The 27297-nt window shown below is 44.8% G+C and overlaps 1 protein-coding gene across 1 annotated transcript in view; it reads left to right on the top strand.

Moving 5' to 3' along the window:
- Positions 1-27297, top strand: part of NUDCD3 (NudC domain containing 3) — a 293435-nt gene that overhangs the window by 141707 nt on the left and 124431 nt on the right. Inside the window, exon 4 of the mRNA XM_085636006.1 lies at positions 20713-20845. Within this exon, the coding sequence (XP_085492132.1) occupies positions 20713-20845 (133 nt within the window). The remainder of the gene's footprint in view (positions 1-20712; positions 20846-27297) is intronic.

Raw genomic sequence — 27297 nt, 5'->3', positions numbered from 1 at the left:
AAAGTTGGGGGTAACCATAGTCAGATATCCACCTTCCTACAAACACTTTTTAACATGTCGAACAATAAAAAGAAATTCTTACTTGCACATAACAACTCCTTTGTTTCACTATGCCAGTCTCACTTGACATGTGCCCACCTTTTTACCCCTACGCCCATTTACTCAAACTAATATAAACATTCTCTATTCTGCACAATAAATGCAAATAATATTTGGCAACAGATGTCGACCAAAGCTTTACGACGATACAAAACATATTTCGGTACGTTTTGCATGCAATTGCAACTACATAATTTTCATGCACAGTTGCATAACAACAAACTTGCATACCTGCATTAATATCTTACTTACATTACATGCTTCACAGTTTGCAATTTATAAACATTCTCTTTGCATTTGGTAAAACTTATATTGCTAATGCCTCCAGCTCAACAAGTGTACAATATTCCAGTAGCAAACAACAATAACGTTTTTGCGCCACTTACTATAATACCACTAACAAAATAATCATCCTCAGGAAATAGGTGTATTTTTATAGCATCCATCTACCTAGCTATACGCTGTTAATGGCATATTATTTAATACACAAAAAAAATACACTAAGTCCTACAGCAAGTATTAAAAACAAGCATTTGCAATGCAATGGGTCTCGCATTTACGCGAGTTTGAGCTATTGACATTGCAAATGACAATGCCTTTTATTTTTGTTTTTTTAACATAAATAACAGGCATTGTCATTTACATTGCCAATTGCTTAAACTCGTATAAATGCGAGACCTATTGCATTGCAAATGCTTGTTTTATCCTAGGAAGCAAAATTTAATTTAATGTGTGTGATACAAATGATAGCATACGTGTTTGTTGTCTCCTGTAATGTGATCTTGATGCTGGAAAGTAACGTCTTACTGTCAGTTATATTGTCGAGTTGTAAGATCATTAGCATTTATTTCCAAGTCCCAGGGGCGTCTACTAACTTTAACAAGCATTTGCAATGCAATAGGTCTCGCATTCACGTCAGTTTGAGCTATTTGCATTGTAAATGACAATACCTTTTATTTATGTTTTGGGTTTTAAAACATAAGTAAAAGGCATTGTCATTTACAATACTAATAGCTTAAACTCTCGCAAATGCGAGACCTATTGCATTGCAATAAAGGGCCTTCTTGTACGCTTGTTAGATTGTAAATATCAGAGGAAGAGACTGGCCGGCGACGTCTTCAAAGTAGTGATAAATAGTGCAGTGAAGAAGATGTGTAAGTGTTGTAAATTACACAGACACAAAGTGTGAAGTGAGAGTTACATATGATCCAAGCTATAAACACTAACAAAGTACTCCAACACCTTTCGCTCTGTGATTACACTGTTGCGGCTCACGAGGAAGTGCTGGAGGGGTGGGGGCTATTTCCTGCACTTGCCGTGATTTGAGTGTGCAGTGTGGCATTGCGTAATGTCATTGCTATCTTTGGCCGAATAAATAAAAAACACTCCAGCTGTAGTAGGGCCCTGGCTTCACCTCCTGGTGCAGGGCGGTCTGTGCTTTATGGCAGGCATGGTGGGAGAGAGGGATGGTCTCGGCTGCTGCTCTGGCCTTGTACAGTGCCCCTGCTCTTACTAGTGATCGAGAGTCACTGAGGTGGTGGTATTGGTATTGGTGTTGGCGGTATTGGTGTTGGCGGTATTGGTGTTGGCGGTATTGGTGTTGGCGGTATTGGTGTTGGGGGTATTGGTGTTGGCGGTATTGGTGGTATTGGTGGTGGTGGTATTGGTGGTGGTGGTATTGGTGGTGGTGGTATTAGTGGTAGTGGTGGTATTGGTGGTGGTGGTGCTGGTATTGGTATTAGTATTGGTGTTGGTGGTAGTGGTGGTATTGGAGGTGGTACTGGTGGTATTGGTTGTTATATTGGTGGTGGTACTGGTGGTATTGGTAGTTATATTGGTGGTGGTATTGGTGGTGATGGTGGCATTGGTGGTATTGGTGGTGGTGGTAGTTATATTGGTGATGGTGGTATTGGTTGTGGTATTGGTATTGGTGGTATTGATGGTGGTATTGGTGGTTGTGGTATTGGTATTGGTGGTATTGATGGTGGTATTAGTGGTTGTGGTGGTTTTGGTGGTGGTATTGGATTGGTGGTGGTGGTATTGGTAGTGGTGATGGTGGTATTGATGGTGGTATTGCGGGTGGCTTTAGTACAGGTGGCATGTAACACCAATGTGCTGTTGTCCACTTCAGCCCATTAGCACAGTATTATGTGCTACCTGGAATTCACACGACTTAATTTGCTAATCATTTCTAAATCCATCTTACTTGGCTGTGGGGGGGTTGAAACGGACACGAGATAATGCTGGGTTAAAGTGATTGAAAGCAGGCGCCTGTGTTACGTGGGCGGCTGTGCTGCTTAAAAAGACACATGCGGTTTCAGCTGAAGCAGCGCATGTCCGGCCTGCAGTAAGAGAAACTCAATAAAGTAAATAGTGCTTACAGACTAAATAACAGATCCTGTGTAACAACTGAAGTAAAAGGGCTAGTCGCCATGGGAGGGTACAAATGAAGACAAGGCCGTACTAAGGAGGGACTAACTAGCCTATTAACGAATCCAAAGGCAGCATTTACGCATGACAATGACACAAGCCAATAAAAAATATGGGAGGAGAGAGGGTGCGGCTTCTTCCCATACTCTACTACAGCAGTCTCGCAGAGCGAGTAGCGCAGGCGTGCTGCCGCTAGGCTTGACCTAAAAATCGGTGGATTGCAGCACTGAAAATTCATCGACATGCTGCTGCCCGGTGTCTCTTCTCTCGTGGATGACTAGCAGGAAAGGGAAGGAAGGTAGTTAGCTCGATCTCGTTGATTCAAGCAGGAAGTTAACTATGGTCTCGAACGACCAACCTCTTATTAGTAACGGAAGTTGTCTTCCTTAAAGAAAACCCATTTGGTTTTTACAAGAACCCTCACCCACCAACCTAATTGGTGGCATGCTTCATCATTGGGTTCCTACCTATGGGACCGACTGCCTCCTTAGTGTGCTTCGGTGCCTGATTACAGCGAAGTGGATAGGTGAATATTGTGAGTGCGGGCCTTAAAACTACCTCCAGGATAATAAATCAGATTGCAAGAGAAGGTTTCATTAAAGAGTTCCTGAAGCAGGGTTGAAAACCAATGGTGCACATGAAAGTGGCAAAATTCTCTCACACATCCCAAGAAAGTGAAGTGGTCTGCATGTTTCAGCCAAATCATCCACTGTCAATTAGGTTTCGTTAGGAACAGTGCTGCTCGGATCTAAATGTGCCCTGAGCAGGTATTGTGTACACTCACACCCTAAGGTGTGCCTAGGTGTAAAGTGGTTTTGTAACTTACAATTTCCTCCAACAATGAAAGTTTCTGCAAGAGAAAAAGAGACAAAACAAACATGAAACCATCACTTGCATCAGGCACTTACTTGGTGGTGGTTGTAGAATCAGGCACATCATGTGATTTGTCCTGCACCCATAACCCAGTGCCATTCATATAAAGGATTTGCGATAGTGTGTGCTGTGGTCACAATCGTTTAGTGAAGTCTGCGCATTTGTGCTAGTATGATTACATATTCCTACACCCTCCTCAAAATCCTTAAAAGTAAGATTCCACCCTATTGTTTCAGGAATAAGCTCCCTCCTGGAACCATTATCACGCTTCTGTGACTTCTTTCTGAATCCCTAGTTGCAAAGCACCTCAACTTACCTAAAGAACATCAAAGACCTGTTGAATTTACTGAGAGAAGTTGATTTTGATCCAGGCACTAACCTCCTGATAAGCTTAGATATTAAAAGCCTATATACAGATATCCTGATCTTTAATCCTGCCTACGGCGCGAGCAATTGTCACCACGGATGCGCTGATACTTTCCGCATTCCTCCGATGTTCCCGCCGGCTTTTTTGGTCGAGGATTCATAGAGTTTGCCGACTTTGGACTTTGCCCACGCAATCTGGCCCGACCACCGCCACCGGACACCGCTTATCACGTACGGTGAGACGACCTGGGGCTGGACCGGCGACTGGGGAAATGTGACTGGACGTGGAGTGTGCGGCCCGGCGGAGCCTTCTTCGCGACGGAGAGAATTCCGGTACGATTGGGTCCTGGCTGGTGTATTTTCCTTTGTCCTCCCGCCAGCGGTTAAATCGGTGTCCGTTCGAGGGCGCCCACCACCCGCATTGCAACACAGCCTAGGGCTCTCCCATCGTGGGAGCCCCGTCTAGCGAGCAGTAACCCCTCTTGCCGTAATTACTGTCCCACCATCCCGTGGTGTCGCCCTCTCCCCTCCGAGGTGGGCTAACGGCCAAACTGGTACCGGTCTACCTCGCCGGCTGGGCGGAAGCCGCCATATCCCTGACGCAAGCTGCCCTGCCTACTGTCGAGCTGGAGGGTGTCCCGGTGGCGCCTCTAAATACTGTCGGCATGCTGAAGCAGGGGGCAGACCTAACCTATGGTGATATCCTTCTAGCCCTGGGGGACCTGCGGGCGACATGGTGCCAACGCACTCGAGAACTGGAGCGGAAGTTCGATACCGCTATGCCACCCAGGGAACTACAGCGGTTGTCTGACCCCCCAAGGCCTCTCACTCCCTTCGAGGCGGATACAAATTGGCGACAGGGGGATACTGTGGAACGTCCTCTCCCTGGTAACGGTGTCGAGGGTTCTTTTAAGGACAAAGTTGCAGATACAAAGCTCCCTTCCACTTTCCAAGCCGAGACTCTGCCTCTGCAAGTGTCGCCATGTCTGCCTCAACATCGCCGGAGTGTGAGCCGTTCTGTGGGGAAAACTGTGTTTGTCACTATCGATCTGGTGATGGTCTCTGACTGGGAACTCTCGCTTCTTCCCCCTCTGCGTCATCGTTGCCGGGAGCGGCCATCTTGCTCCTTTGTTCTGCCTGAGGTACACTCCCAGCGGCGGCCATGTTTGGTGGGGTCTCCGCGTTCAGGCCAGGGTTGAAGTTGCCACCCTTGATGATCCTGCCTGACCGCCTGGCATGACCCGGACTAGAATATCTGTTTATGTATCGGTTGCGACGCATGTGTGTAATTTGCTACTGTTTCTTGCGGGGGTGGATCTGTGGGGCCGCATAGGATCGGGCCGGGTCTGGGCGACTCCCTTTAGTTCACTGTACGTATTGGCGGGCGGGGACTAGGACGGGACTGCTAATTGTTTGCTTTACTCGCACATTTGGAATGGAGTCTCCCCACCTGCCGTCTTGCTTGCTATTTCAGTAGTGCTGACGATAGACAGGGTGGGGGACGCTTAAGGGGCTGTGGTGACCGGGAGTATGTGAAAATTTCTCCTCCTGCTTTCTCTGGGAGTCGGAGGCTGGGAGGTTTTTTCCCACTCTCCAGACTCTCTTTCCTACTTGGGGTTCATCTGGGGCGACAGGCATACCTATTGGGGGGGGGTGGGCCGTGGCCTTCCGCTGGTATGCAGGGTGGGGGGACGGGATGTGTTCTATGTCTTCTTCGTCTCTATGGCCCTCTTTCTCTTCTGGTCTCTCTGCCTCTTTGGTTTCTTTCTCTTTTATGTTTCTTTGTTTCTTCGGAGTCGGGGCTCAGTGTTAGTAGGGAGTTTCTTGAGTTCTATCATTCTGTGATATAGTGTATGCTCTTCGTTCCTGGATGGTGGCCACCTGCTTTCTTACCAATGCCTTCCTATATAACGCCTCCTTCTGGGTGCTCCTTGAACAGTGATGTCTCTCCTGGTCAGTGATTAGCTTCGACTCCTTTCGATGTTCACTACATCGTACTTGACTACACCATAAAATTAAACCTTTTCTTATCCTGACATTATTGTTCTATGTTTACGAATGTCATTGCAGCCGGCCCCGAGGGGTTGTAGGCAGACGCTGTGTATTTTGCATCTACCGAAATAAAGGTTTTTAAAAAAAAGAAAAAAAAAAAAAAAAAAAAAAGCCTATATACAAGCCTTCCCCAGGATGAGACAATCTGAGTAATCAAAAACATCTTCGAATAGACCACTTGGGAATATAACACCCCATGCAATTTTGTGATTGATTGTGCCGAACTAGCCCTCAAGAAAAACTTTTTTGAATTTGAAGGGACACTTCTCCTCCAAATATACGGGACTTCGAAAGGGAGTACCTTTGCCCCCAGTGTGGTAGGGCTTTATGTGTCCGAGTTCGAAAAAAGGTACGTCCTGAATACCAACAATCCCTTCAAAACAATGATTAAATTCTGGAAACGGTACATTGATGGTGTACTCTTTGTTTGGGAAGGCCAGCAAGACTCCTTCAAACAATTCCTGGATTGGCTCAATGGTTGTGACCTCAATCTGAGATTCACACACTCCATAGGAACCAGTGAAATTACTTTCTTGGACGTAGTCATCTTGGCCGAACGCAACAGACTACAAACTAAGACCTGTTACAAGCCGACGGCCAAAAACTCCTTATTGAAATTTGATTTTTTTTCACTCCAGGGTCCTGAGGGAAAATTTACTGTACAGACAGTTTTTAAGACGGAGGAGAAATTGCAGCAGAATGGAAGACTTCCATACCCAGGCTAGGGACCTTACAGAAAAAATTAGGGATCTGTACTACCCCGAAAAAATCATCAGATCCACCAAAAACAGAGCTCACAATCGGAACAGAGATGCACTGTTGGAAGAAACCCAAAGGATGGAGACCGAAGTACCCTCACCTGTGTCACATTCTTCAGCACCATCTCTTTGAGGTAATGAAAATTATCAATAAACACTGGTGGATTTTGCAAGCCAGTAACTTCAACTGGGACAAGCCTCTGTTCTCTTTCAAAAGAGCTAGAAGACTACCCTTGTGGCAATTGCAGTGGCCACCTTACAACAAAACCTGAGTGCTGAAAAATCACACAAACTGCAATTTGATAAATGTCATGTACATGATCACATGCCCTTGCAAGTTATGGTATATAGGCATGACAAGCAGGACGATAAAGATCAGGATTTGTGAACACCGTAGTAGCATCAGATCTAAGCGAAATTCTAATAAAATGACAGACCACGTCCTAAAAATGGGACACACCACCAATTACATACAGTGGGTCTTTATTGAATAGCTTGACTCCCACCAAGGTGATCTACAAAACTGCCTTTTTGAAAAAGAGCAAAGATGGGTACATCATTTATCTACACACTTAAGGGACTTAAAAGACAATATGCCGTGGAATTAGTTAAACCTCAACTGACCTAGTATTCTGGTATGTTCAGAATATACTGAGGTCAACTAACATACACTAGTAAACTGTGGTACTAGCACTCGGATACACTGGCTTTTTAACCCCCCTTTCCACTACAAGTCTACCGTATCATGATGGCTCTGAAGGTTTGTGAAAGTTGAAATTCCCACTTTCACTATGTTCCTTCATTAACAATCGCTATGTTCTCATTTCTTAGTGCTCTCACAGAGCCATTAAGTTTATTTGGGTCGAGTACAGGTCCCTTCCCCGCTACTATTTTGAGCAAAAGGACAATTAGGGGGACATGGACCATCTTTTTGATAGACTCGACTAACTTAGCACTTTTTATGCACACGTAGTGAGGGAAAAGCATGAAGCTTCATAATATGGCAGGGGACTGAAAGGGTTAACCAACATAAAGGGCCTGGCAGCAACAGCCAATAGGATTAGATGCTGAACCGCCGTGATGTCACCATGCCCAGGGACGTGGGGGTCACGGTGCCTAATTTCACCACTATTATACACACTTTGGCCAGAAACTCGACATGCCGGGATCCCGCTCGGGACAAAATACAGGTAACCGGGCAGGTGGCAGGCCTTGAAGAAGTAAGTAAACTCGGACACTGGGGGCCACCCGGTGAACCCTCCCTATTCACTACAGCTATGTGTACTATTCCGCCCCTACCTTACACTGAACTAAACCATTTGGCCGTTTTTACTTTCTTCCTGACAGAGTTTGACTACAGGCACTGCCTCTCTCCAGGATCCGTGTTACGTTAAGTTACCATTGCAAAAGTAGGTGTTCGAGGCATGTGAGCTGTAGATCACATGCTTTGCATCTAGTGTTGGGTCCGGATGTTTGCAATTTGTTTTTCTTGGAAGAAGTTTTCCTAGTCACGAGGTAGGGCACTCCTCCCTTAGGTGATAGTGCGCATGGTCATCGAATACATCTTCAGATTGTTGTTTTCCGCCTTCGGGTTCGAATGCATCTCGCTGCGGTCAGGCTCCACACCAAACTGCGCCCTCGGGCTCCGGTGGGCGCCGAGAACAAGTTTCCAAAGTCCCGCCTGCGGGCTTGGCACCAAAGCATACTAAAAAGCCTTCTGGCTCCGAAAAGCCCCATGCCAAATCGGGCAACGAATTAAAACCTTCGGAGACGAAGAGAAAGTCTGGCACCGAACATTTTCCTTCGGCGCCGAAACAAACTTTGGATCCGAAAACCCCGACCAAGAAACCATCGGTGCCGAAGCATTCGGAGCCGAAACACAGAGACGACCAAGTCACCAAAATAAACACGTTTTCGGTGATCCGGATCCGAAACAAAAAATTCTGGTTATACACCCAAAGACTGGTCATATCACCACAAAAGCGACTTTAAAAAGAGGTACTACGACAGAAGAGGAATATCGTATACCACTGAAGAAGAGAACTGTCGGGACTAGTCCTTCCCCTCCTCTTCCTCTTCCTTTACCTTCTGTACTCCAGACTATGCCTGTGCCAACTTCACCTGAGCACTCACCACCACACACACCTGATAATCAGGGTGATGGGGATAATAATGATGACGATCAGCCTAGAGACGTGTGGGATGACTATAACACTGATTCCCCCACTGATAATGACCCTGACTTATATCCTACCAATCCCTCTCCACCAGATGACAGTGTAGGATTTGTTGAGTTGTTAAGTAGGGCTGCTACTTACCATGGGGTCCCCCTACACAGAGAATCCCTTGAAGAGGACTTTCTTTTCGAGACACTACAAAACACACAAAAGTCTACACATATGTTGCCCATGTTAAAAGGCATGACCAGACACGTAGATGACATCTTTTAGGATCCTATTAAGGCACGTATCCTTACCCTAAGGGTGGATGAAAAATATAAGCCTGCCCCATCAGATCCAGTCTACATAAAAGGTCAACTACCGTTAGATTCACTAGTAGTTTCTAATGCAAGGAAAAAGACAAACTCTCAAGCTACTGGAGACGCGCCACCACCAGATAAAGAATCTAAACTACTGGATGCTTCAGAGAAAAGAATAGTTTCCCAGGCTGCTAATTACTGGCGTATTTCTAATACACAGGCGTTGCTAGCCCGTTATGACTGTGCACACTGGGATAAAATGGAACAACTTATCCAACATCTTCCTCCGGACCACAAATCAGAGGAACAAGACCTGGTTCGTGAGGGGCAGTTAATTTCTAACAACCAAATTAGATGCTCCCTAGATGCTGTGGGTACAGCTGCCAGGGCAGTAAACACTAGCGTTCTTTTAAGACGACACGCCTGGCTGCGCATATCAGGGTTTAAACTGGAAGTTCAAACTTCCATACTAAACACACCCTTTGACAAGGAACACCTTTTTGGGCCTGTAGTAGACACTTCATTGGATAAAATGAAGAAGGATACTGAAGTTTCTAAATGCATGGGAGCACTTAAATAGTCTCCACAAGGGTGTGGTTCCTTTCGTCAATCATTTTATCGAGCAGGATCCAAAACTACCTCATCGGACACTGCGTCCACTTACAAGGGCATTAATCAACCCTTAGGTTCCAAGGGTTTCTATCGAGCCAATTATAGAAGGAACAATGGCAAGGGCAGAAGTAGAGGTTCCAATACACGTACCTCGCCATCCAATACAAAACAGTGACTTACCCACAGTTCCCCCTGACCACTTAACACCTGTGGGGGGAAGACAGCCACAATTTCTACCAAAGTGGCAGTCCATAACAGACAAATGGGTTCTCCAAATTATCCATTCTGGTTACTGCCTGGAGTTCATCAATACTCCTCCAAACATTCCTCCAAAGTCGCACAGACTTCCACCAGATCACCTAAACCTTCTCAAACAAAGTACAATCTTTGCTACTAAAACAAGCCATAGAGCCCGTGCCACTTCAACATCAGGGGTCGGGCCTGTACTCATTTTACTTTCTAATTTCAAAGAAGGACTGCTCTCTCAGACCCATACTGGATCTCAGAGAACTCAACCTTTACATACAGTCAGACCACTTCCACATGGTAACACTGCAGCAAATACTGCCTCTTTCTACTCTAGATTTAAAGGACGCCTACTTTCATATTCCAATCCATCCGGCTCACCACAAATTTCTCAGGTTTGTGGTAGCAGGTCAACACTATCAATTCAAGGTGCTTCCATTCGGAGTCACCACTGCCCCCAGAGTCTTCACAAAATATCTGGCTGTAGTAGCGGCGCATCCCAGAAGACAAAGCATACATGTCTTCCCCTATCTGGACGACTGGCTCATCAAAGCCAGCACCTACAAACAATGTCGCAAACCCACTTTGTGACCATTCAGCTGCTTCACCAGCTAGTGTTTTCAATCAATGTGTTATGGGAGCCACTCTGGATACTCAAAGGTCCCTAGCGTTTCCCAATGCAGCCAGAATACGAAACATTCAGGCGCTCATTCTCAAATTTCAAACCACTCAATCACTTCCAGCTCGACTGTTTATGCAACTGCTAGGAATAATGGCATCTTGCATCATGATCGTACCCTACGCCAGGTTACACATGCGTTCACTTCAGGAATGCTTAGCCAGTCAGTGGAACCAGTCACAAGGTCTATTAACCAATCTAGTGTTGGTAAGCGGTCGTACTCATCGCTCTCTTCAGTGGTGGAACACCCAAAATCTGTCAAAAGGACAGCCGTTCATAGACCCGGTTCCACAGACTGTATTAACAGCCGACGCATCTCTCACTGGCTGGGGAACTCATCTTCAACAATGCACAGTGCAAGGGCTGCGGAGCCGACAGCAAACGTTGCTTCACATCAATCATTTAGAGCTCATGGCAATCTTTCTAGCTCTCAAAGCCTTTTAAGATCACCTGTCTGGCAAAGCTGTACTAGTCCGAACCGACAACATGACAGCTATGTATTACATACAGAAACTGGGGGGGACACACTCTCTCCAACTGTCCCACTTAGCCCAAGACATCTGGAGGTGGGCGATTCACCACAACATTTATCGCCTAGCGGAACACCTCCCAGGAGTCCACAATCAAATTGCAGATCTCAGCAGGCAGAGGTATCAAATACATGAGTGGGAACTTCATCCCCAAGTTCTCCACCCATACTTCCAACTGGGGAGTCCCTCACATAGACCTGTTCGCAACACTTCCGAAAACGCAAAATGCCAAAGCTTTGCCTTCAGGTATCCACACCCATTGTTCAAAGGCAATGCTGTATGGATGAACTGTTCAGGGATATTTGCCTACGAATTTCCACCTCTCCCACTCATTCCATCTGTGGTTCAGAAACTCAGGCAAACATCCCTCACGCTAATACTAGAGGCTGCAACATGGGCACGTCAACCCTGGTTCACAACCCTGTTGGAACTCTCTCTGGTACCACACCAAAAATTACATTTAACTCCCAATCTCCTCACACAGAGCCATGGAGAAATCAAACACCCAGATCCCAAACAACTGAACCTCACGATCTGGCTCCTGAAGTCAGACTTTGGTTATCTTAACCTTCCTCCAGACTGTATGAACATTATTAGAGAGGCCAGAAAGCCTACCACAAGGGCCTGCTACACAGCCAAATGGAAGCGTTTTGTTATCTATTGCAATAATAATATCAACCCTCTTGATGCTTCCATACAAAACATACTCTGCTACCTTTTACATTTACAGCAGTCCGCATTGGCCTATACATCCATCAGACTGCATCTCGCTGCCATAGCAGCCTACCTTCAAAATAGGCATTACTTATCGTTATTTAGAGTGCCTATCATCTAAGCATTTATGGAAGGGCTAAAAAGAGTTATACCACCAAGACTTCCACCTGCCCCAGTGTGGAATCTTAACATTGTCCTCACAAGGTTACTAGGTCCACCTTTTGAACCCATGCACAAATGTGAACTAAAGTTCCTCACTTGGAAAACAGCTTTCCTCATTGCAATCACTTCATTGAGGAGAGTGGGTGAACTACAGGCCTTACCCATAGAAGAACCCTTTTTCCAGTTACACAAAGATAAAGTAGTTCTTCGTACCAACCCCAAATTCGTACCTAAAGTTGTATCTGCATTTCACATCAACCAGTCGGTTGAATTACCTGTGTTCTTACCTCAACCTGACTCTGTTGCAGAACGAGCTCTACATACCTTAGATGTCAGAAGAGCTCTTTTGTATTACACCGAAAGAACAAAATCATTTCGTAAAACCAAACAACTCTTTGTTGCTTTTGCACCACCTCACAAGGGCAACCCTATCTCCAAATCAGGTATTGCTAGGTGGATTGTTAAATGTATACAGATATGTTATGCAAAAGCCAAAAGGACTCTTAACAGTACCCTTTAGAGCACATTCCACTCGCAAGCTGAGGGATACTATGGCTTTCTCAGGGAATATCCCTATTTCTAATATCTGTAAAGCTGCAACATGGTCTACACTACACACATTCACCAAACACTACTGTGTAGATGTGTTGGCAAGACAACAAGCTAATGTCGGCCAAGCAGGTCTTAAAACGTTATTCCAGACAACTCCACCAGTTACAGGATAGCCACCACTTCGGGGAGACTGCTGTATAGTCTATGCAAAGCATGTGATCTACAGCTCACATGCCTCGAACGGAAAATGCTACTTACCCAGTATGCATCTGTTCTTGGCATGTAGAGCTGTAGAATCTCATGCACCCATCCACCTCCCCGGGTACCTGTAATTGCTGTAGTTCTCTGTTTACTATACATACTTACGCATGGACATCTCTATTCTTTACTACTACTCCATTCTCTTACCCTTTGTGGAAAACCATCTGAAGATGGAGTCGATGACCATGCGCACTATCACCTAAGGTAGGAGTCCCCTACCTCATGACTAGGACAACTTCTTCCAAGAAAAACAAAGTGCAAACATCCGGACCCAACACTAGATGGCGATCTTATGCAAAGCATGAGATTCTACAGCTCTACATGCCGAGAACAGATGCATACTGGGTAAGTCACATTTTCCGTATCCTCTACTTTGTACATATAGGGTAACCATGTGACCCTGAACCACCATGGGTTGTGTTTTAGCATGGAATTACGGTTTTATGCCTGGCAGCACATTTGCATGTTTAATTCTATGATGCAACACTCAGTCACCCGAACTCACAGGTGACAAGTTTGAGCTTAAAGAACCCCTACGCTGGGGCAAATTTTTACATAGCTGAATCAAATGTTTGTAGTCACCCATAATGTGAGGTTAGAGTCATGAATATGAATCCCCTACTAAGGGGGCCACAACTAGTAAGAATGTGCAGACTTCACTAAAGGATTGCGACCATAGCACACACGATCGCAAATCCTTTATATGAATGGAAGGGGGTTATGGGTGCAGGACAAATCGCATGCAGTGCCTGATTCTACAACCACGACCAAGTGCCTGTCGCAAGTCATGGTTTTAAGTTTGTTTTGTCTCCTTTTCTCTTGCAGAAACATGCATTTTTGGTGGAAATCGTTAAGTTATGAAACCACTTTGCTCCTACGCACATTGACATTGGATGATTTGGCTGAAACATGTTGACCACTTCACTTTCTTGGGATGTGTAAGATCATTTCTCCTCTTTCACGTCCACCATTGATTTTAACCCTGCCCCACGAACTCTTTAATAAAATATTCTCTGCAACTTGATTTAGTATGCTGGAGGTAGTTTTAAGGTCCGCACTCACGATATTCACTTATCCACCCAAAAAATCCTGCTCCGCTGCAATCCAACGTCAAAGCACTCCTTGGAGGCACTCGTCCCCTAGGTTGGAACCCAATGATGAAGCATGCCACCAACAAGGTTGGTGGGTGATTATTATTTCAGAATCCTAATGGGTTTTCTTTAAAGGACTCAACTTCCTTGACCTATGAGAGTTTAGTCGTTTGAGACTATAGTTAGCTCGTTTTAGTTGTTTCTTCATAGGATTTTGGGGAGACGAACGAGCCTTGTGTTTTCCCTTCTCTCTCCTCTCCTCTTTCTCTCTCTTTTTTTTTCTTCTTTTTTTAGAGTAACTTCTTGCATTGAGAGCATCTCCAGGATTGGTTGGAGCAGGCTAACCCAGTGCTCATTTTGAGGCTGGGAGCCTGTGCTTGCAATCCCCAGCTGGTTTACAGCGCTGGGATTGCTGGCTCTGAAGTGTGCATGTCGGAGAGGCCGGCTGTAGACAGCCGGACAATCTGACATGCGCACTGAGCACCTGCAGATGTAATCCTGCAATTCGCAGAAATCGGCCCTGCACCCACCATCACACTCACACTAGTGCGGCCGGCGGCGCACAGAATGGTAATGACCATTTTATTACTCTGTGTTTCCCTGCTGCGTAGCAGGTGTGACGACACTCCTGTGCATTAACGGAGGAGCCGCCGCTGTTGGTACCTCTTAGGAAGTTTTTAAAGGAGCTTTAGGTAATTTTTAATGGTTTGGATCTCCCTTTATATGTGGAGATAGCAAAAAAGAATAGCATGATCGTCGGTCAGTTCAGTTGTGATGCTTCTTGGCGGGCCAGTGATGGCAGTGTTGCCTTCCTTGTGTTTACATAAACTGTTATCTCTGGAATACTGGAATTATCTCAGCCACTGATGATTACTAGGGCCACATTCCGGTCCATCTTTTTCCCACTTTGTCACTCTAAGCAGAGGCCACCCATGCAAATGTCCCTGTCTAGAAGGAACAATTTAGACTAAACAACCAGTCCATTCATCTCCCAAAGATAATGCAAGCAACTCAAGCTTATTGCCAGACTTCTTAGGTTTCATCCGTGATGTGCAGCCTGAGTCCAATGACTCAGTGAGTACAAGATTCTGGTCTGGGCATCCCCTTTGCACACAAGACATCTAACTGAAGAAAGCAAAAGTTTGATGGGTATAAGGGTTAATTAATCGAAGTTATAGGTATTTTCTCTGCCTACTTTCCAGTCGGTTTAGTTTTTTGCTCGTTGTGCCTCTCCAGATGTGGAGCAGTAGTTGGCAAATCAGACTTGAACTTGCTCCAGTATGAACAGCATAGCCCAAACTACGAGTTCAGTGCTTTTCTAGAAAGGAAAAGAAGCAACTTCAGACCAGTTTCTGCCTTGTTGGGTCCCTTCAATAAGGCGCAGCTTGTGTTCAATTGCTCAGTGAGCACGAGACCCATATGGGCATTATCATCTCACTTGGCTGAAATTAATTGAAACTATTCCACCCTTCGCTTTTTTTTGCTCTTTCAAGTTCTGAGGTTTGTTGTAAAAGTTTCAGTTCCCCACCTCGGTTTCTATTGTGAAAAAAATACCTAAGTGTGTGGTCAATTGCCTTGCTGTAATTTATTTGTGCATCAACTGCAGTTCTGAGCTGGTTTGTTTTGTTTCATATGTGAAAGTGACATTACAGTTCTTGGGTCCTTTTTAACACATTTCCCCTTAGGCACAGAATGGATAAAACCCCTTGTTACATGAGACCCATAGTTACTGGTGAGAAGCTGTTTGGTCTTGTCCAGGTTGAACTCCCAGGGGTTTCTCCGTGTACCTGCAAGAACCCTTATCCCTTCTTCCTTATCCCACTTTACCCATCTGACTGAAAACGTGGTTCGATTAACATATTTATTGAGCCAACAGGAGAGGGGATGATCTAAAGAAGGCCACATACTATATGACACGGCTACCTGAAATACAACAACACCACTCTGACACGTCCTGCCCACAGTTGTCATATTCTGTGCTGATGGGCAAATGATGGGCTTGCCTAATAAAAATCAAAAGATCTTCTTTTGGCCAGCACCTATTAAAGGTAGTTGGGGACCTTGCAGGATGAGGCACATGTTGATCTACGTAGTACACCCTCTCTGTCAGGGTTACGAACCATTTAGGAAACCTTTACATTTCCTTCTTGCCTTGTGATATATTTTTACAAGCTCCCTTGTAAATACGGCCAAGTAGATTCTCCTTAGGCAGGCACAGAACTCAACCAATTTACCAGCTTGGGTGGGAGAAACAAACAGGCTGCAACCCATACTTCTCACACAACTTACCTGGAGAGATCTATTGGGTAAGAAATCCTTTCAGAGGCAGTTAGGAATGCTTTTGTTATAGGTGAGAGTTACTGGAACTCCTTTCCCCGGACAATACTTACACAGTAGAAGTCCACACTATAATTTTAAAACTCTTTACTCCTATATTAATGCCTTGATATGGTGCAGGACATGTGAAATGGCCTACTTTCAAATATAACAGGCATCAAAAAATTATTTTAAAAAGTTACCTGACCTCCAGCTCTAGTGACCTGGATAATCTACTTGACCTGTAAACTGGTCTCATATTGTCTGATCCTTGGCAAATATTTTATTTTACAGTCTCCTTTTTCTTCATTATCATATATGAGAGCACCTTCAAATAGGTGAGCTCTTAGACTCCCATAACATGTTTTTTAGCTTGGAGAAACTGGTGAATTCCCTGAACCCAGTTATTCACCTGTCTTATAAAGGGAGGGGCTGGGGTTTGCTTATTGATTTTATATTTGTCTTAGCACCTTTATATTTGTTTATTTCTCATTTTAATATTTTTGCTAGTCCTTTTAGTGACCACAGTCCCTTATCCCTAACACTAGATATTGGCTTGGGCCCACAATATCAGTCAAGGGGGGCCCTCAAGTTGAGCCTTGTGGCTGTAGACCAGGGGAGAAGGTTGAGATGGTCCCAGGTGGACCCACAGCACCTCCAAACTTCTCTCTTTGTAACTTGCCAACGGAAGGTTAATATTTGTCTGGATAATGAGGCTGGTGGGGGAGAGGTATTGGAAGCTTTTAAAGGTATAGCTCGGGGGTAGGCAAACTCTTGACAGTAAAGGCTAATACCAGTCGGGGGGTACAAAACCCTAAATGGTTCAATAGGGATTGCTCCAGATCCCTGTGACTTTTGAAAGAGGCATTGAAGCAATCACTGAGGAACGGGCGGCTGATTAGAAAATTGTAGGCGGGCGTATAAGCAGCTGCAAAAGGTGTGCAAATATAATTTACAGGAATTAGCCTGGGAGGAGCTTTGTCAAGCCAGTGAAACTGGAGACAGTGCTCTCTTCTGGCGTGTTGTTAATAGGCCTTGTTTTGCTGAGGGCTCTGGTCCGTTTTTATGTCATCATAGTTCAGAGGTACAGTGGGTGGATCCTTTTGAGGGCATTTACAATCATGGGGCAGAGGGGAGGCTAATATCCATGCTGCATCTGTGACCGCTGGTAACAAATTGATCTTCACGGTAGATGAAGTCACAAAGGGCATTCTAGCCCTGTCTAGCAACAAGGCCCCAGGCCAGACAATATACCACCTGACCTGTTTAAATGAAATATGGAGGTTTGGGCTCCTATATTAACGCATGTCTTGAATGCGATGGTGCAGGTGGGACCATTACCCTATTGGTCAACCACGGTGATTGTACCCATTTTTGAGAAGGGGCATAAAGAGAACCCGCAATGTTACCATCCAATTTCTTTACTTGATTCTTCGGTTGAGGTCTTGGGGAGGGTGGTCCTAAATAGGCTGTGCGACTGGGCTGACGAAAATAAGATTCTGAGTGATGTCCAGTTTGGCTTTAGGGAGGGGAGGTCGATCTCAGACCAATGTCTAAACCTTCACTTAATTATAAATAAGTATACAGTGGCTCGGCCTGAATCTTTACACTTGGCTTTTATGGACTTGATGTCCGCTTTTGATAGGGTTGAACTGAGCTAACCTCTGGGCTTTGCTAAGCGAGATGGGGGTCGATCCCAGTATTGTGGCTCTTTTAGCTAATCTCCACTCAATGACCTCAGCGCGCTTTTCTCAAGGTGTTAAGTGCAATCGATCATTCGGGATGAGTTCTGGGGTCCAGCAGGGGTGCTTACTAGCCCCTTTTCTGTTCACCTTGTATGTCAATGGATTGGAGTTTGCACTTTTATCAGTGTCGGCTGACCGTCCTAAGATTGGTGACGGATCTCTCCCGGCCCTATTATATGCGGACGCCGCGGTCTTGATGGCTCGGACTGCACAGGGGTTGGACCTGCTGTTGGCCAAGTATGTGTCTTTTATGGGGCTCCTGGACTTGTCGGTTAATCTTTCTAAGTCCTACATAATGGTAGTGTGCCCTAAAGCAACAAGGAGCAAGACCTTTAAGGTATCAAATTGTACCCTGAATAAAGTCAAGCCTCCCCCTATTTGGGTATTTTATTTGATGTTAATAATTGCTGGAAACCACTGATTGAAGCCAAAGGATCAGGGTCTGTAAAATCTATAGGGGCAGTTTTTACTTTTGCTCGTAGGCTTGGGCCTAAGGTACCAAGGGATCTCTTGAAAAGTTATCAGGCCAAGTGTATTGCACAGCTGCGGTATGGAAGTGAGGTCTGGCGCTAGGTAAGCTGGACCGGATTCAAACAATGGAGAATCATTTTTTGCGTAAGTTGATTCAGGTCCCCCATTCAACTCCCACATTTTCTGTACATGAGGAACTGGGTCTTGATTGTTTTTTGGATTTGATAGCTCTAAGCCGCTCATGTGCTGGATCAAGATTTAGAGCAGGGCGGAGCTGAAGTTGAACCGTTTGATTCTCGAGGACTGTCTGGAGTTGGATCGGGTATCTGGAATTGGGCAGTGTTAAAAGGTTGTTTTTGGAATGCTCCCGTCTGGAGAGAGGTTTAGAACTTCAGAAGCCTTTTAAAAGCTGTGCAGGGGTTGGAACCGTATTTGGGCTTGGTTCTATCCCAGCATGATAGGTTTTTATTGACCAGGTTTAGGTTTAATCAATTGCACTATATGCTGGCGTCCCCATGTAGGTGGGCACGGCCGGAGGGAAGGGCTCCCTGCGGCTGCAACAGTTAGTCTCCACAGGATATGCTAAATTTAATGATGTTTTGTCCTCACTTCAGCTGGCCTGGGAAGCGTTTTTTACATACTTTGCTGAAATCCTTGAATTTCAAACACATTAGACCTGCTTTGATGTACCTTCAGATGCTTGCCTCCGAACGGGTCATTCTCTCGGTTTTATCTTTTTTACAAGCTGTCTGGGTGTCCAAGAAGTCGAGACTAGATTAATTGTATTAATTGTTTTATTGTTATTGTTTTTAAATGAAACGTTATCCTCTATTTTTTAACTATGAAATTAATATTATTGACATTTGATTGTGATTCTTTTATGGTGATTTTGTTTAACGAATAAAGATTTAAAGAAAAAGAAGTGTTCAGCATTCCTGCACTTGAAACAACATTTTCTTAAAATTTTATTTAATAGGTTAAACATTTGCGCCATGTCTAATAAGAATTCAGCCTATGTATAGGGTACACAAGACCCCTGACTTGCCTCTAAGTTCACCAATAGCATTGTCATCAGGGCAGCGATAGGAATGTTTCTGAGTTTATGTTTATAAACTTGCTTTTAATAAACATATTACTTAAGTATGATATGGTAGCACATTGTCATTTACAGACCGCACATTTTCTGTTGCAATAGCCTCAAACTTTCCCACTAACATGCAATTTGCTGATAAAAACGATATAGCTTATTAATAATGTGTGAAAATTGGGTTTCAGCTAAAATATTTATAATTTCCACATCACCAAGTAAAGTGTTCAGATTTGTTTTCATCCTATTAAAATCTGTTTTCATCATACACAATTTCAATGTGCTTTCCTAATTGCTGAAATATATCTTGAAATATTTGTACAGTTAATGTACAAGCTCTTTAAATGTTATGTGTTAGAAAAGAAAAACTGACCTCCTGCAGCCTTTCTTTCACCACCACCTCCTACTCCTCCCACTTGCTGTCTGTCCATAGACAGCCCCACTCTTAGTCTCTGCTTTGCCAAGAGTCTGATAGTATGTTGCTGGTGTGACCTTGTTGCAGACTGTGCCACGGAAGCTCCTTCTGGAATATCTGAAACTAGTATTTTTCTGAGAGGCTCTCGCACACGTTCTTGGCATTATTATGAGAAAAACATTATCCTGTAACATGTGAATTTCTCTTGCACATTTGTGTAAAGCTACTGTCTTTCCCTCTAAATATCATTTTGCAGGAATATGTGGCATATGAACTACTGATACACTATCAACCCATAACAAAAACATTGTTTTACTGTCAATACATATAAATGAAATTGTAAAAAATAATGTGCATTGTAAAATCTATGAAAATGATAGTGAGACATGATTGAATGTAGGTTATGAGTGAGCTCCACAGAGGAATGTAAGGCAAGGCATACAACACCAATAAAATTCTTCAGTTGCCCATCTTAATTTTACTTATCCTGGAACTGTCGATCCTAGCTTCTGCACAATTGTTCATGTACCCAGAGGATTTCATCACCTCAAATTCCAGATGGTTAATATTTTTGATCAGTGGCTATTTGCTAAAACTGTGGGATCTTGTCCAGGAAGTACCTATTGCTGAAGGAGTTTCTCTGGTGTGTAGCTTTCGTCACTGGTTTTGCTTTCCTTTCAAGAGTGTTCAATACATGTCCTTTCCCACCAAAAATATGGAAGTGTCTGGCGGGTTGTAACAGCCCTTGTTTCTTGACCTTCTGTTCCGGAACAGGAAACAAGAGCAATTTCAGAGGAACCCTGAGAGCTACAACGGAGCTGTGCGCGAAAACTACGTCTGGTCGCAGGACTACAATGACCTTGAGATTAAAGTACCAGTCGCTAAAGAGATCAAGAAAGGCAAACAGGTAACTAGCGCAGGCACAGACTGAGAAGCCACAACCCACATCAGCCAAGAACTAGTATTGCTGCTTAGAGCCCACATAACCCAGCATGTCAAAATCAATTGTGTCTGCCTGTCCACTACCCTTGTTGGGCAGCTTTGATAAACCAGCTCATTCATCTGTACCATTGGCTGAACTACTATAAATATGCGTCAACCAAGGAACATGTTATGTGTTGTTCGTTAGGGTTATCTAAATTATGCAGCAATAAAGGCAAACTATGAGGCGTATTCTGTGGCTGTATTATTTTGATCCATTTGAGCTATAAATGTTTTTGTTGACATCTGTAAATTATGCAGCACTTTATGTAGCACAATTAAAGTGCAGTCGTGGTTGTGAATTAAAGCAAAAAAATGAAATTTGCAATTTATGGTTAGTGTCATTACTCATACAGAACCACATCTTGCACACCAAATTCAGTGTTCATGACCTCACTCATGATGTGACCAATTTAATTACAAAAATATTCTAAAGATTGCTCATCACATTCACCTAAAAAGGATGAAAGCGACAATTATCACTTAAGTATTACATAATGTTTGAGTTTGTGTTGTTATTTTTGTTTGGTATTTAGCTTTTTTAAACTTGTTCATATAAATATGATGATGTCGTAAGCAATGGATTTGGTGATCAAGTTATGATTGCATAAGTGTTGTGCGAGTTGTGGATTGCAGAGCTAACCATAACTTGAGGCTTTCAGTTGTTTTCTGTTTTATTTTGCAACCATAGCTTATGCTGTCTTTTTAAATGAACTACTGGAGTGTAGTATTCTAATGTGTTATTACCAAAGCTAACCATAACCGCTTTAACTGTTTTCAGTGATTTTTTTTTTTTTTTTTTTTTTAAATCATCATATACCAGCTACATTCAACTTCGATTAAACTATATCCTGCACAAAACTTGCTGCAGAAGTGGTTCGTGGTTCCTGGCCTTCGAGAAAGCCCTGTGCCCAGTGAATAACACTGCAAGCAGCTAATCCCTGCTTTTGCTATGCACAGCAGAGGTTTGCATGAGGACCTGGCTCTGCACCTTTTTTTTGTCATGGGTCCGCTGACCTGAGGGGGTTGGTGAACACTTGCAGGCTTGTGGACTTCATTTAGATTCACTGATGTGGGTGTGCGAATCCAGTTCAAGATGAAACAAGGAACCAAGACCGCTAACCACATGTTTGTGGACCTGGGAGTCAGGGAGGAATTGTTTACACATAGGGGCAGACAGCTTGCTTTGGGCCCAAGCCATGGTGTTCGAACCCAGTGTCTGCCCCTATGTGTAAAAAATTAAATAAATAAAGACTATTGCCTAGGCTTTCTTCCCTGCGAAGCAAGGGTCATATGGGCCCTAATGCTAGCAAGGAAAATCTGCATGTAAATAGAGGTCACAATGGGCGGTATCTGTGGGACTGCTATGCTTATTAATTTTGCAAAAAGCCTCCACACACCTTTTTGTTAACTTTCAGCCAGTGATGACTCAGGGGCTGCATTTTAAGGAGAGGATAGGCTAAGGTCTCCTGTGCAGTGATGCCGAGGGAGAGGGAGCTAAAGAAGAAACGGACCTTCTCACCAGGGTGCCTGCTACCTGAAAGAAATGTCAATGTGTTCAATTGGTTAATCATCAAATTTAAAGGCTGCTTAGAACCAGCATATGCTTTAGTTGAGGGAGTCACGCTAAGCCTCATGGTGACAAAGATTTATTATTTATGAGAGGTGATATAAGGGTGTTATTAACTGAGTTCTGCAATTCATCCTTTAAATCGACACACAAAAATGTTAGCACTATGAACTATCTCATTGTGTTCTACTTAAATATAAAAATTATCAAAGGGAGGGAAAAAGAAGCTGTGGTCCATTCGGCTTCCTATGTATAATGCAAAAAATCAAAAGGGAGTGGACCACTTGTCCTGTGTAGCCAGGGTCTTGTTTACTGTTCTTTCCTTTCGTAAAAGAACCCTCATAACTATACACAGGTACCAAAGGCGGCATGAACTGGGTTACCGCTTAAGTGTAAAAGTGCAGCATCATCATCGGGTCTTTTTTGAGTGTACGCTGCCCTCCACCCGGAGGAAGACCTTCTGGTTCAGCAGTAGTGTCCAGACATGAAAAACAAAAAATGTGAGAGGGTTCGCATTTAGTGGGTTAAAATCTCTTGGTCATTGTTTCCATAGCGACTTTATTCTTGAAAGCTTGATCAGAGAGTTAAAAGAAAGGAGTGCGGGGTGAGACGGGGTTACTAGTCTTCCGTACTCGTCATGATGTAGGGGTCAACATGTTTCAGCCTTCTGCAAGGGTCTAAAGGCTTTCATCAGGACCGTGGTTTTTAGGAAGGCGCTTTGTCGCTCCTAAAGTGAGAACACTTGTCACTTGTTTTGATTAATGGGGTCAGATCAATAGTATCTGTACCTATAAAAGGGAAGAAATGGTTACATTCACCAAAATTTTCTTAATCAAAGGTCATGATTTGTTGCTTCATGCGGTCGTCTACGGCAACTACTTATGTGTGGGGGGGTAAGTGAGGATAGTGTGTAAAAGCAAAACAACTAGGCGGAAGTTAGGGACAGTTACGTGAGGTAACGAGATCGTGATCTCGGCGAGATGAAATTAAAAACACTGTAGGACATTGCTTGGTTCATAACAAGACGTTGTGGCTAAAGAATTGTAAAGCCATGTGGATAATATCTAAAGTGTGTTTGTAAGCAATGGACTCTAATTGTTGACACTAGTATCATCAATAACGATTTGCCGCTTGTTGCTACGTGAGTGAGATAGACTATATTGCCAGTGAACAAAACAATCGTTCGTGTTTCTGAACAGCACGTTGCAGTAATTTGTCGATGCGTATTTACCTCAAGCTGGATTGGTAACATTCATACGTGGATGCCCGGAGGCAGGCCGAGAATTCATTTCTGTATTCAAATTAAGGACGGAGAGGTAAATTAGAAAGACCTTACTTGAGTTTGGAAGTTGTACCAGCACTGCGGAGGCCATCGGAGCTTACCGATTCTCGCACGTTTAGTGTCTGCATCTGCCTCTTCTCGCGGTACACCCAATCAGATTCGTCCGGTTAGAATCACCGTTAAGAGGCGAGGACGTAGTGAAGGTCAAAGAAAGACTTCACGTTTTACGGTAAAGATTGGCAAGGTGCCGTGGTTGGCACGGTACAAACGTGTGTTCGAACCAGTTAAATGAATATAGGTTATTTTTATGGTATTCACTAAAGGAGGCGAGACATTGTTGTACGTGATTTACAAATGCATTATGTTAGTGTATTATCTTGCCAGGTCAAACTATCACGATTGATTTCGAATATGTTGGTAGAGGGACTACGATACTTTTATAATTCAAAAAAATGGTGGGATGAGAATGCGTTGTGCGTTGTGAGCGTGCCTTGGTGAATGGTTAGATCCGATATTACATTCTTGTTTGTTACAAAAAATTCTTGTAATGGGATGTTCACGTAGCTAAGGTATACCATGGTATATTTTCGTTGAGGCCTTGTTTGTCCGTGGACAAGCGATCAATCCAACGTTGTTCTTTTTCATACAAGATACCTTCGGCATTGTAGTTGACAGTTCTTAAACTTTCTAGGACTACCCATTTGAGGTCACTGGTGGCATGGTTGTGCTCTATGAAGTGTCTACTCATTTTGGTGGTTGCTCTTTTGCAGTTCACGTTGCTTTTATGTTCTGTGATTCTCAATTTTATTTTTCGACAAGTCATTCCGATATATTTGAGGTCACATGGGCAGGTGATCATGTAAATTACGTGGGTAGTGTTGCAGTTAGTGTGCGTTCGTAATGTCCACGTAAGGTTAGGAAGGAGTTGGATGGTTTTGGTCACTTTTGTTAGACTGCAGACTGAGCACGTCCCGCAAGGATAGTGTCCTGTGATTGGTGCCAAATTCCAAGCTGCTGTTATGGTTCCTGTACTTGTTTGTAGAGCAGGTCTGGTATGTACTAAAAGATCTTTTATGTTCTTTGTTCTTTTGTTGGCAAACCTTGGTTTAGGCCATTGTAAGGTGTCAGAGGTTAGAATTTTCCAATTTTTGTTCACAATCTTTTTCACTGTGTTGGACATAGTATTATAGGTGGTGACACACGTTAGTAGGTCATCTGGTTCTGCCTGTGTTGATGTCTGTAAAAGGTTTTCTCTCGGTTGGTACAATGCTCTTTTCTGACACTTCCTTATGATTTTTACTGGATAGTCCCTTTTGATTAGTTTCTCACCCAATTCTTTTGCTTGTGTTTTATAAGTTTGGAGATTGCTACAGTTCCTCTTGAGTCTAAGGAACTGACTGAATGGTAGATTGATCAACAGAGAAATGAATGAGACCAAGGAATATATTACTCAGAGTAAAATACAGAAACTGAGCAATGATCTCAAGAAATTCTCAGTCGAGAAGATGCACCCTTACTCCAGAGAAGACTACACAATACCTGACCATTATGATGAAGACTCCACTGGCAAAACATCTAGCAATAACTCAGATTGGAGCGGTGATGAAGGCTCTTATCCTAGACGAGGAAGAGGTCGATTCAGACGAAATCAACGACGAAGAGGTGCAAATTGGTCAACGCCACAGTTTTATGACCAACCACAACAACTTTACCAACCATTCGCACCTAACTTTCAGGGATGGATGAACCCATATTTACAAGGACCACACATGATGGGCCCTATGATGAACACCCAACGGCCACCTTTTTTAGGGAGAGGTCGGTCCACCCAACGAGGAAGGAAAAAAGAAGTATCCTGGAACGATCAAGAGAGACAGATATACACCAGGAGCATGTCCAGAGACCAACCAGGCCCCAGCAACATGAATCCCTGGTGATAAATCTAACGGACACCACGATAACCCAAGATCAAGAGGAAATACTGAACAAAGGACTAGGTTTCGTCCCCACCCCCCCTCTAGATTTATTCAAAGTCAAGTGCGAACTCTCAGAATTTTGTAGAAAAATAAAACTGAAAGCTTTTTTCAAAAACAAACAGCACGATACACCAACAAGTGACACCGGCCTCAGACCAAAATCCAATTTTTGTCCACCAAACCATCTGGTCCCCATAGAAGTATTAGCCTTCGAACAAGCTATCCTCAAAGGAGTGGACAATATCAAACCCTCATCCCAAAGGCCATTTATGAACATCACCAAGCGAGAGAGGCTGGCAATAAAAGAACTAAGCAACAATGAAGACATAGGGGGGAGGAGCCAAGATGGCGACCGGAGCAGACGCTTGAGCGCCCGGCTCCGTCGGTCCGTGGCCTCGGACTACTATCCTGATGCCCATCCTCGCCGATTCTCGAGGTGCACCGTATGCGAAGACGCACTGACCGCGCTGCTGCTTTCCCGGAGTCTCAACCCGCCCGGATGCCCGAGTTCTGGGTGCTTTTGTCCTCGGCACTGAAACCCTGCGCCCGTACGGCCTTTGCCGGCCTCCTGGAAGCTCCGCAGTTACCGAACCAGCTAGCGCTAACCTGAGCCTTGCGGTCCCGATCTCGCCTCGCACCATGGATCGTTGCCGGATGAGCCCGGGGAGAGACGGCCGGACACCTTCTGCACCCTGTGCCTGACGGGCTGGAGCTGTGGGGTGGGCCCCGGTGCGGTGAGTCTCCTGCCCCGCTCTGAGGACCGAGCTGTGGGGGGCTGCTGCCCCCTTTGCCTATTGCCTAGCCGGCGGCGGGGGGGACCGGCGAGAAGATAAGCGACTGTCGGCCTTTCCTGTTGCGGCGTAGACCTGAGGGGAATTGACCCCTTGCCACGACCCCCCCCCCCCTGGCCATTGCACCGTATAGCGGCAAAACATGGTGTTGAGTGCCTGCTCGCGGCTGGGGGGTGATACTCCGGTCTCGCCCGCTGCCCACTTCGCCCTCCCTCTTCCGGACACCAGCTCCACAGTGCCGTCCCGGATTGCTGCCGATGTTGGGGCCCAGCTTCCGCTGACATGCGGCTCCGTTCTGGCTGTCCTGCGGGACTTTCAACTACAGATGTGCGCTGGCCTGCAGGCGCTGAGTGAGAGGTTTGACCCCATACTGTCGGCTGCGGGCCGTGAGCGCACTGTTTGTCATCCACAGGGCGTGGGTCTCCCGGTGCTCTTGTCCTCTTGCGGGGACGCAGCGGCGGTGTATGATTGTGCTACACTGGTGCCTTCATCTAGCGCTCCCGGCGCCCAGGGTCCACCGCTCTCCACCTCAACTGCGGATACTTTGTCCCCCTGGTCATGGCTGCCTGCTTCATTGTTCCCTGCCTCACCGCGTCCGCGAGGCTATCCTGCTGAGCGATACCTAACGGCTTCGAGGGACCGTCCGCGGTGGCCCACTGCTGCCTTTTTGTGGACCTCCTGTACCTTACTTGCCAGGTTTGGATTTTATGTGATGCAACGAGGGACCTCAATCGATGGTCGGCGGCCATTTCGTGATCC

This window comes from Triturus cristatus, chromosome 11 (genome assembly GCF_964204655.1).
Source record: "Triturus cristatus chromosome 11, aTriCri1.1, whole genome shotgun sequence".
NCBI classification, from domain to species: domain Eukaryota; kingdom Metazoa; phylum Chordata; class Amphibia; order Caudata; family Salamandridae; genus Triturus; species Triturus cristatus.
The sequence above is the reverse complement of the archived record's forward strand: the minus strand, read 5'-3'. Positions and strand labels throughout refer to the sequence as shown.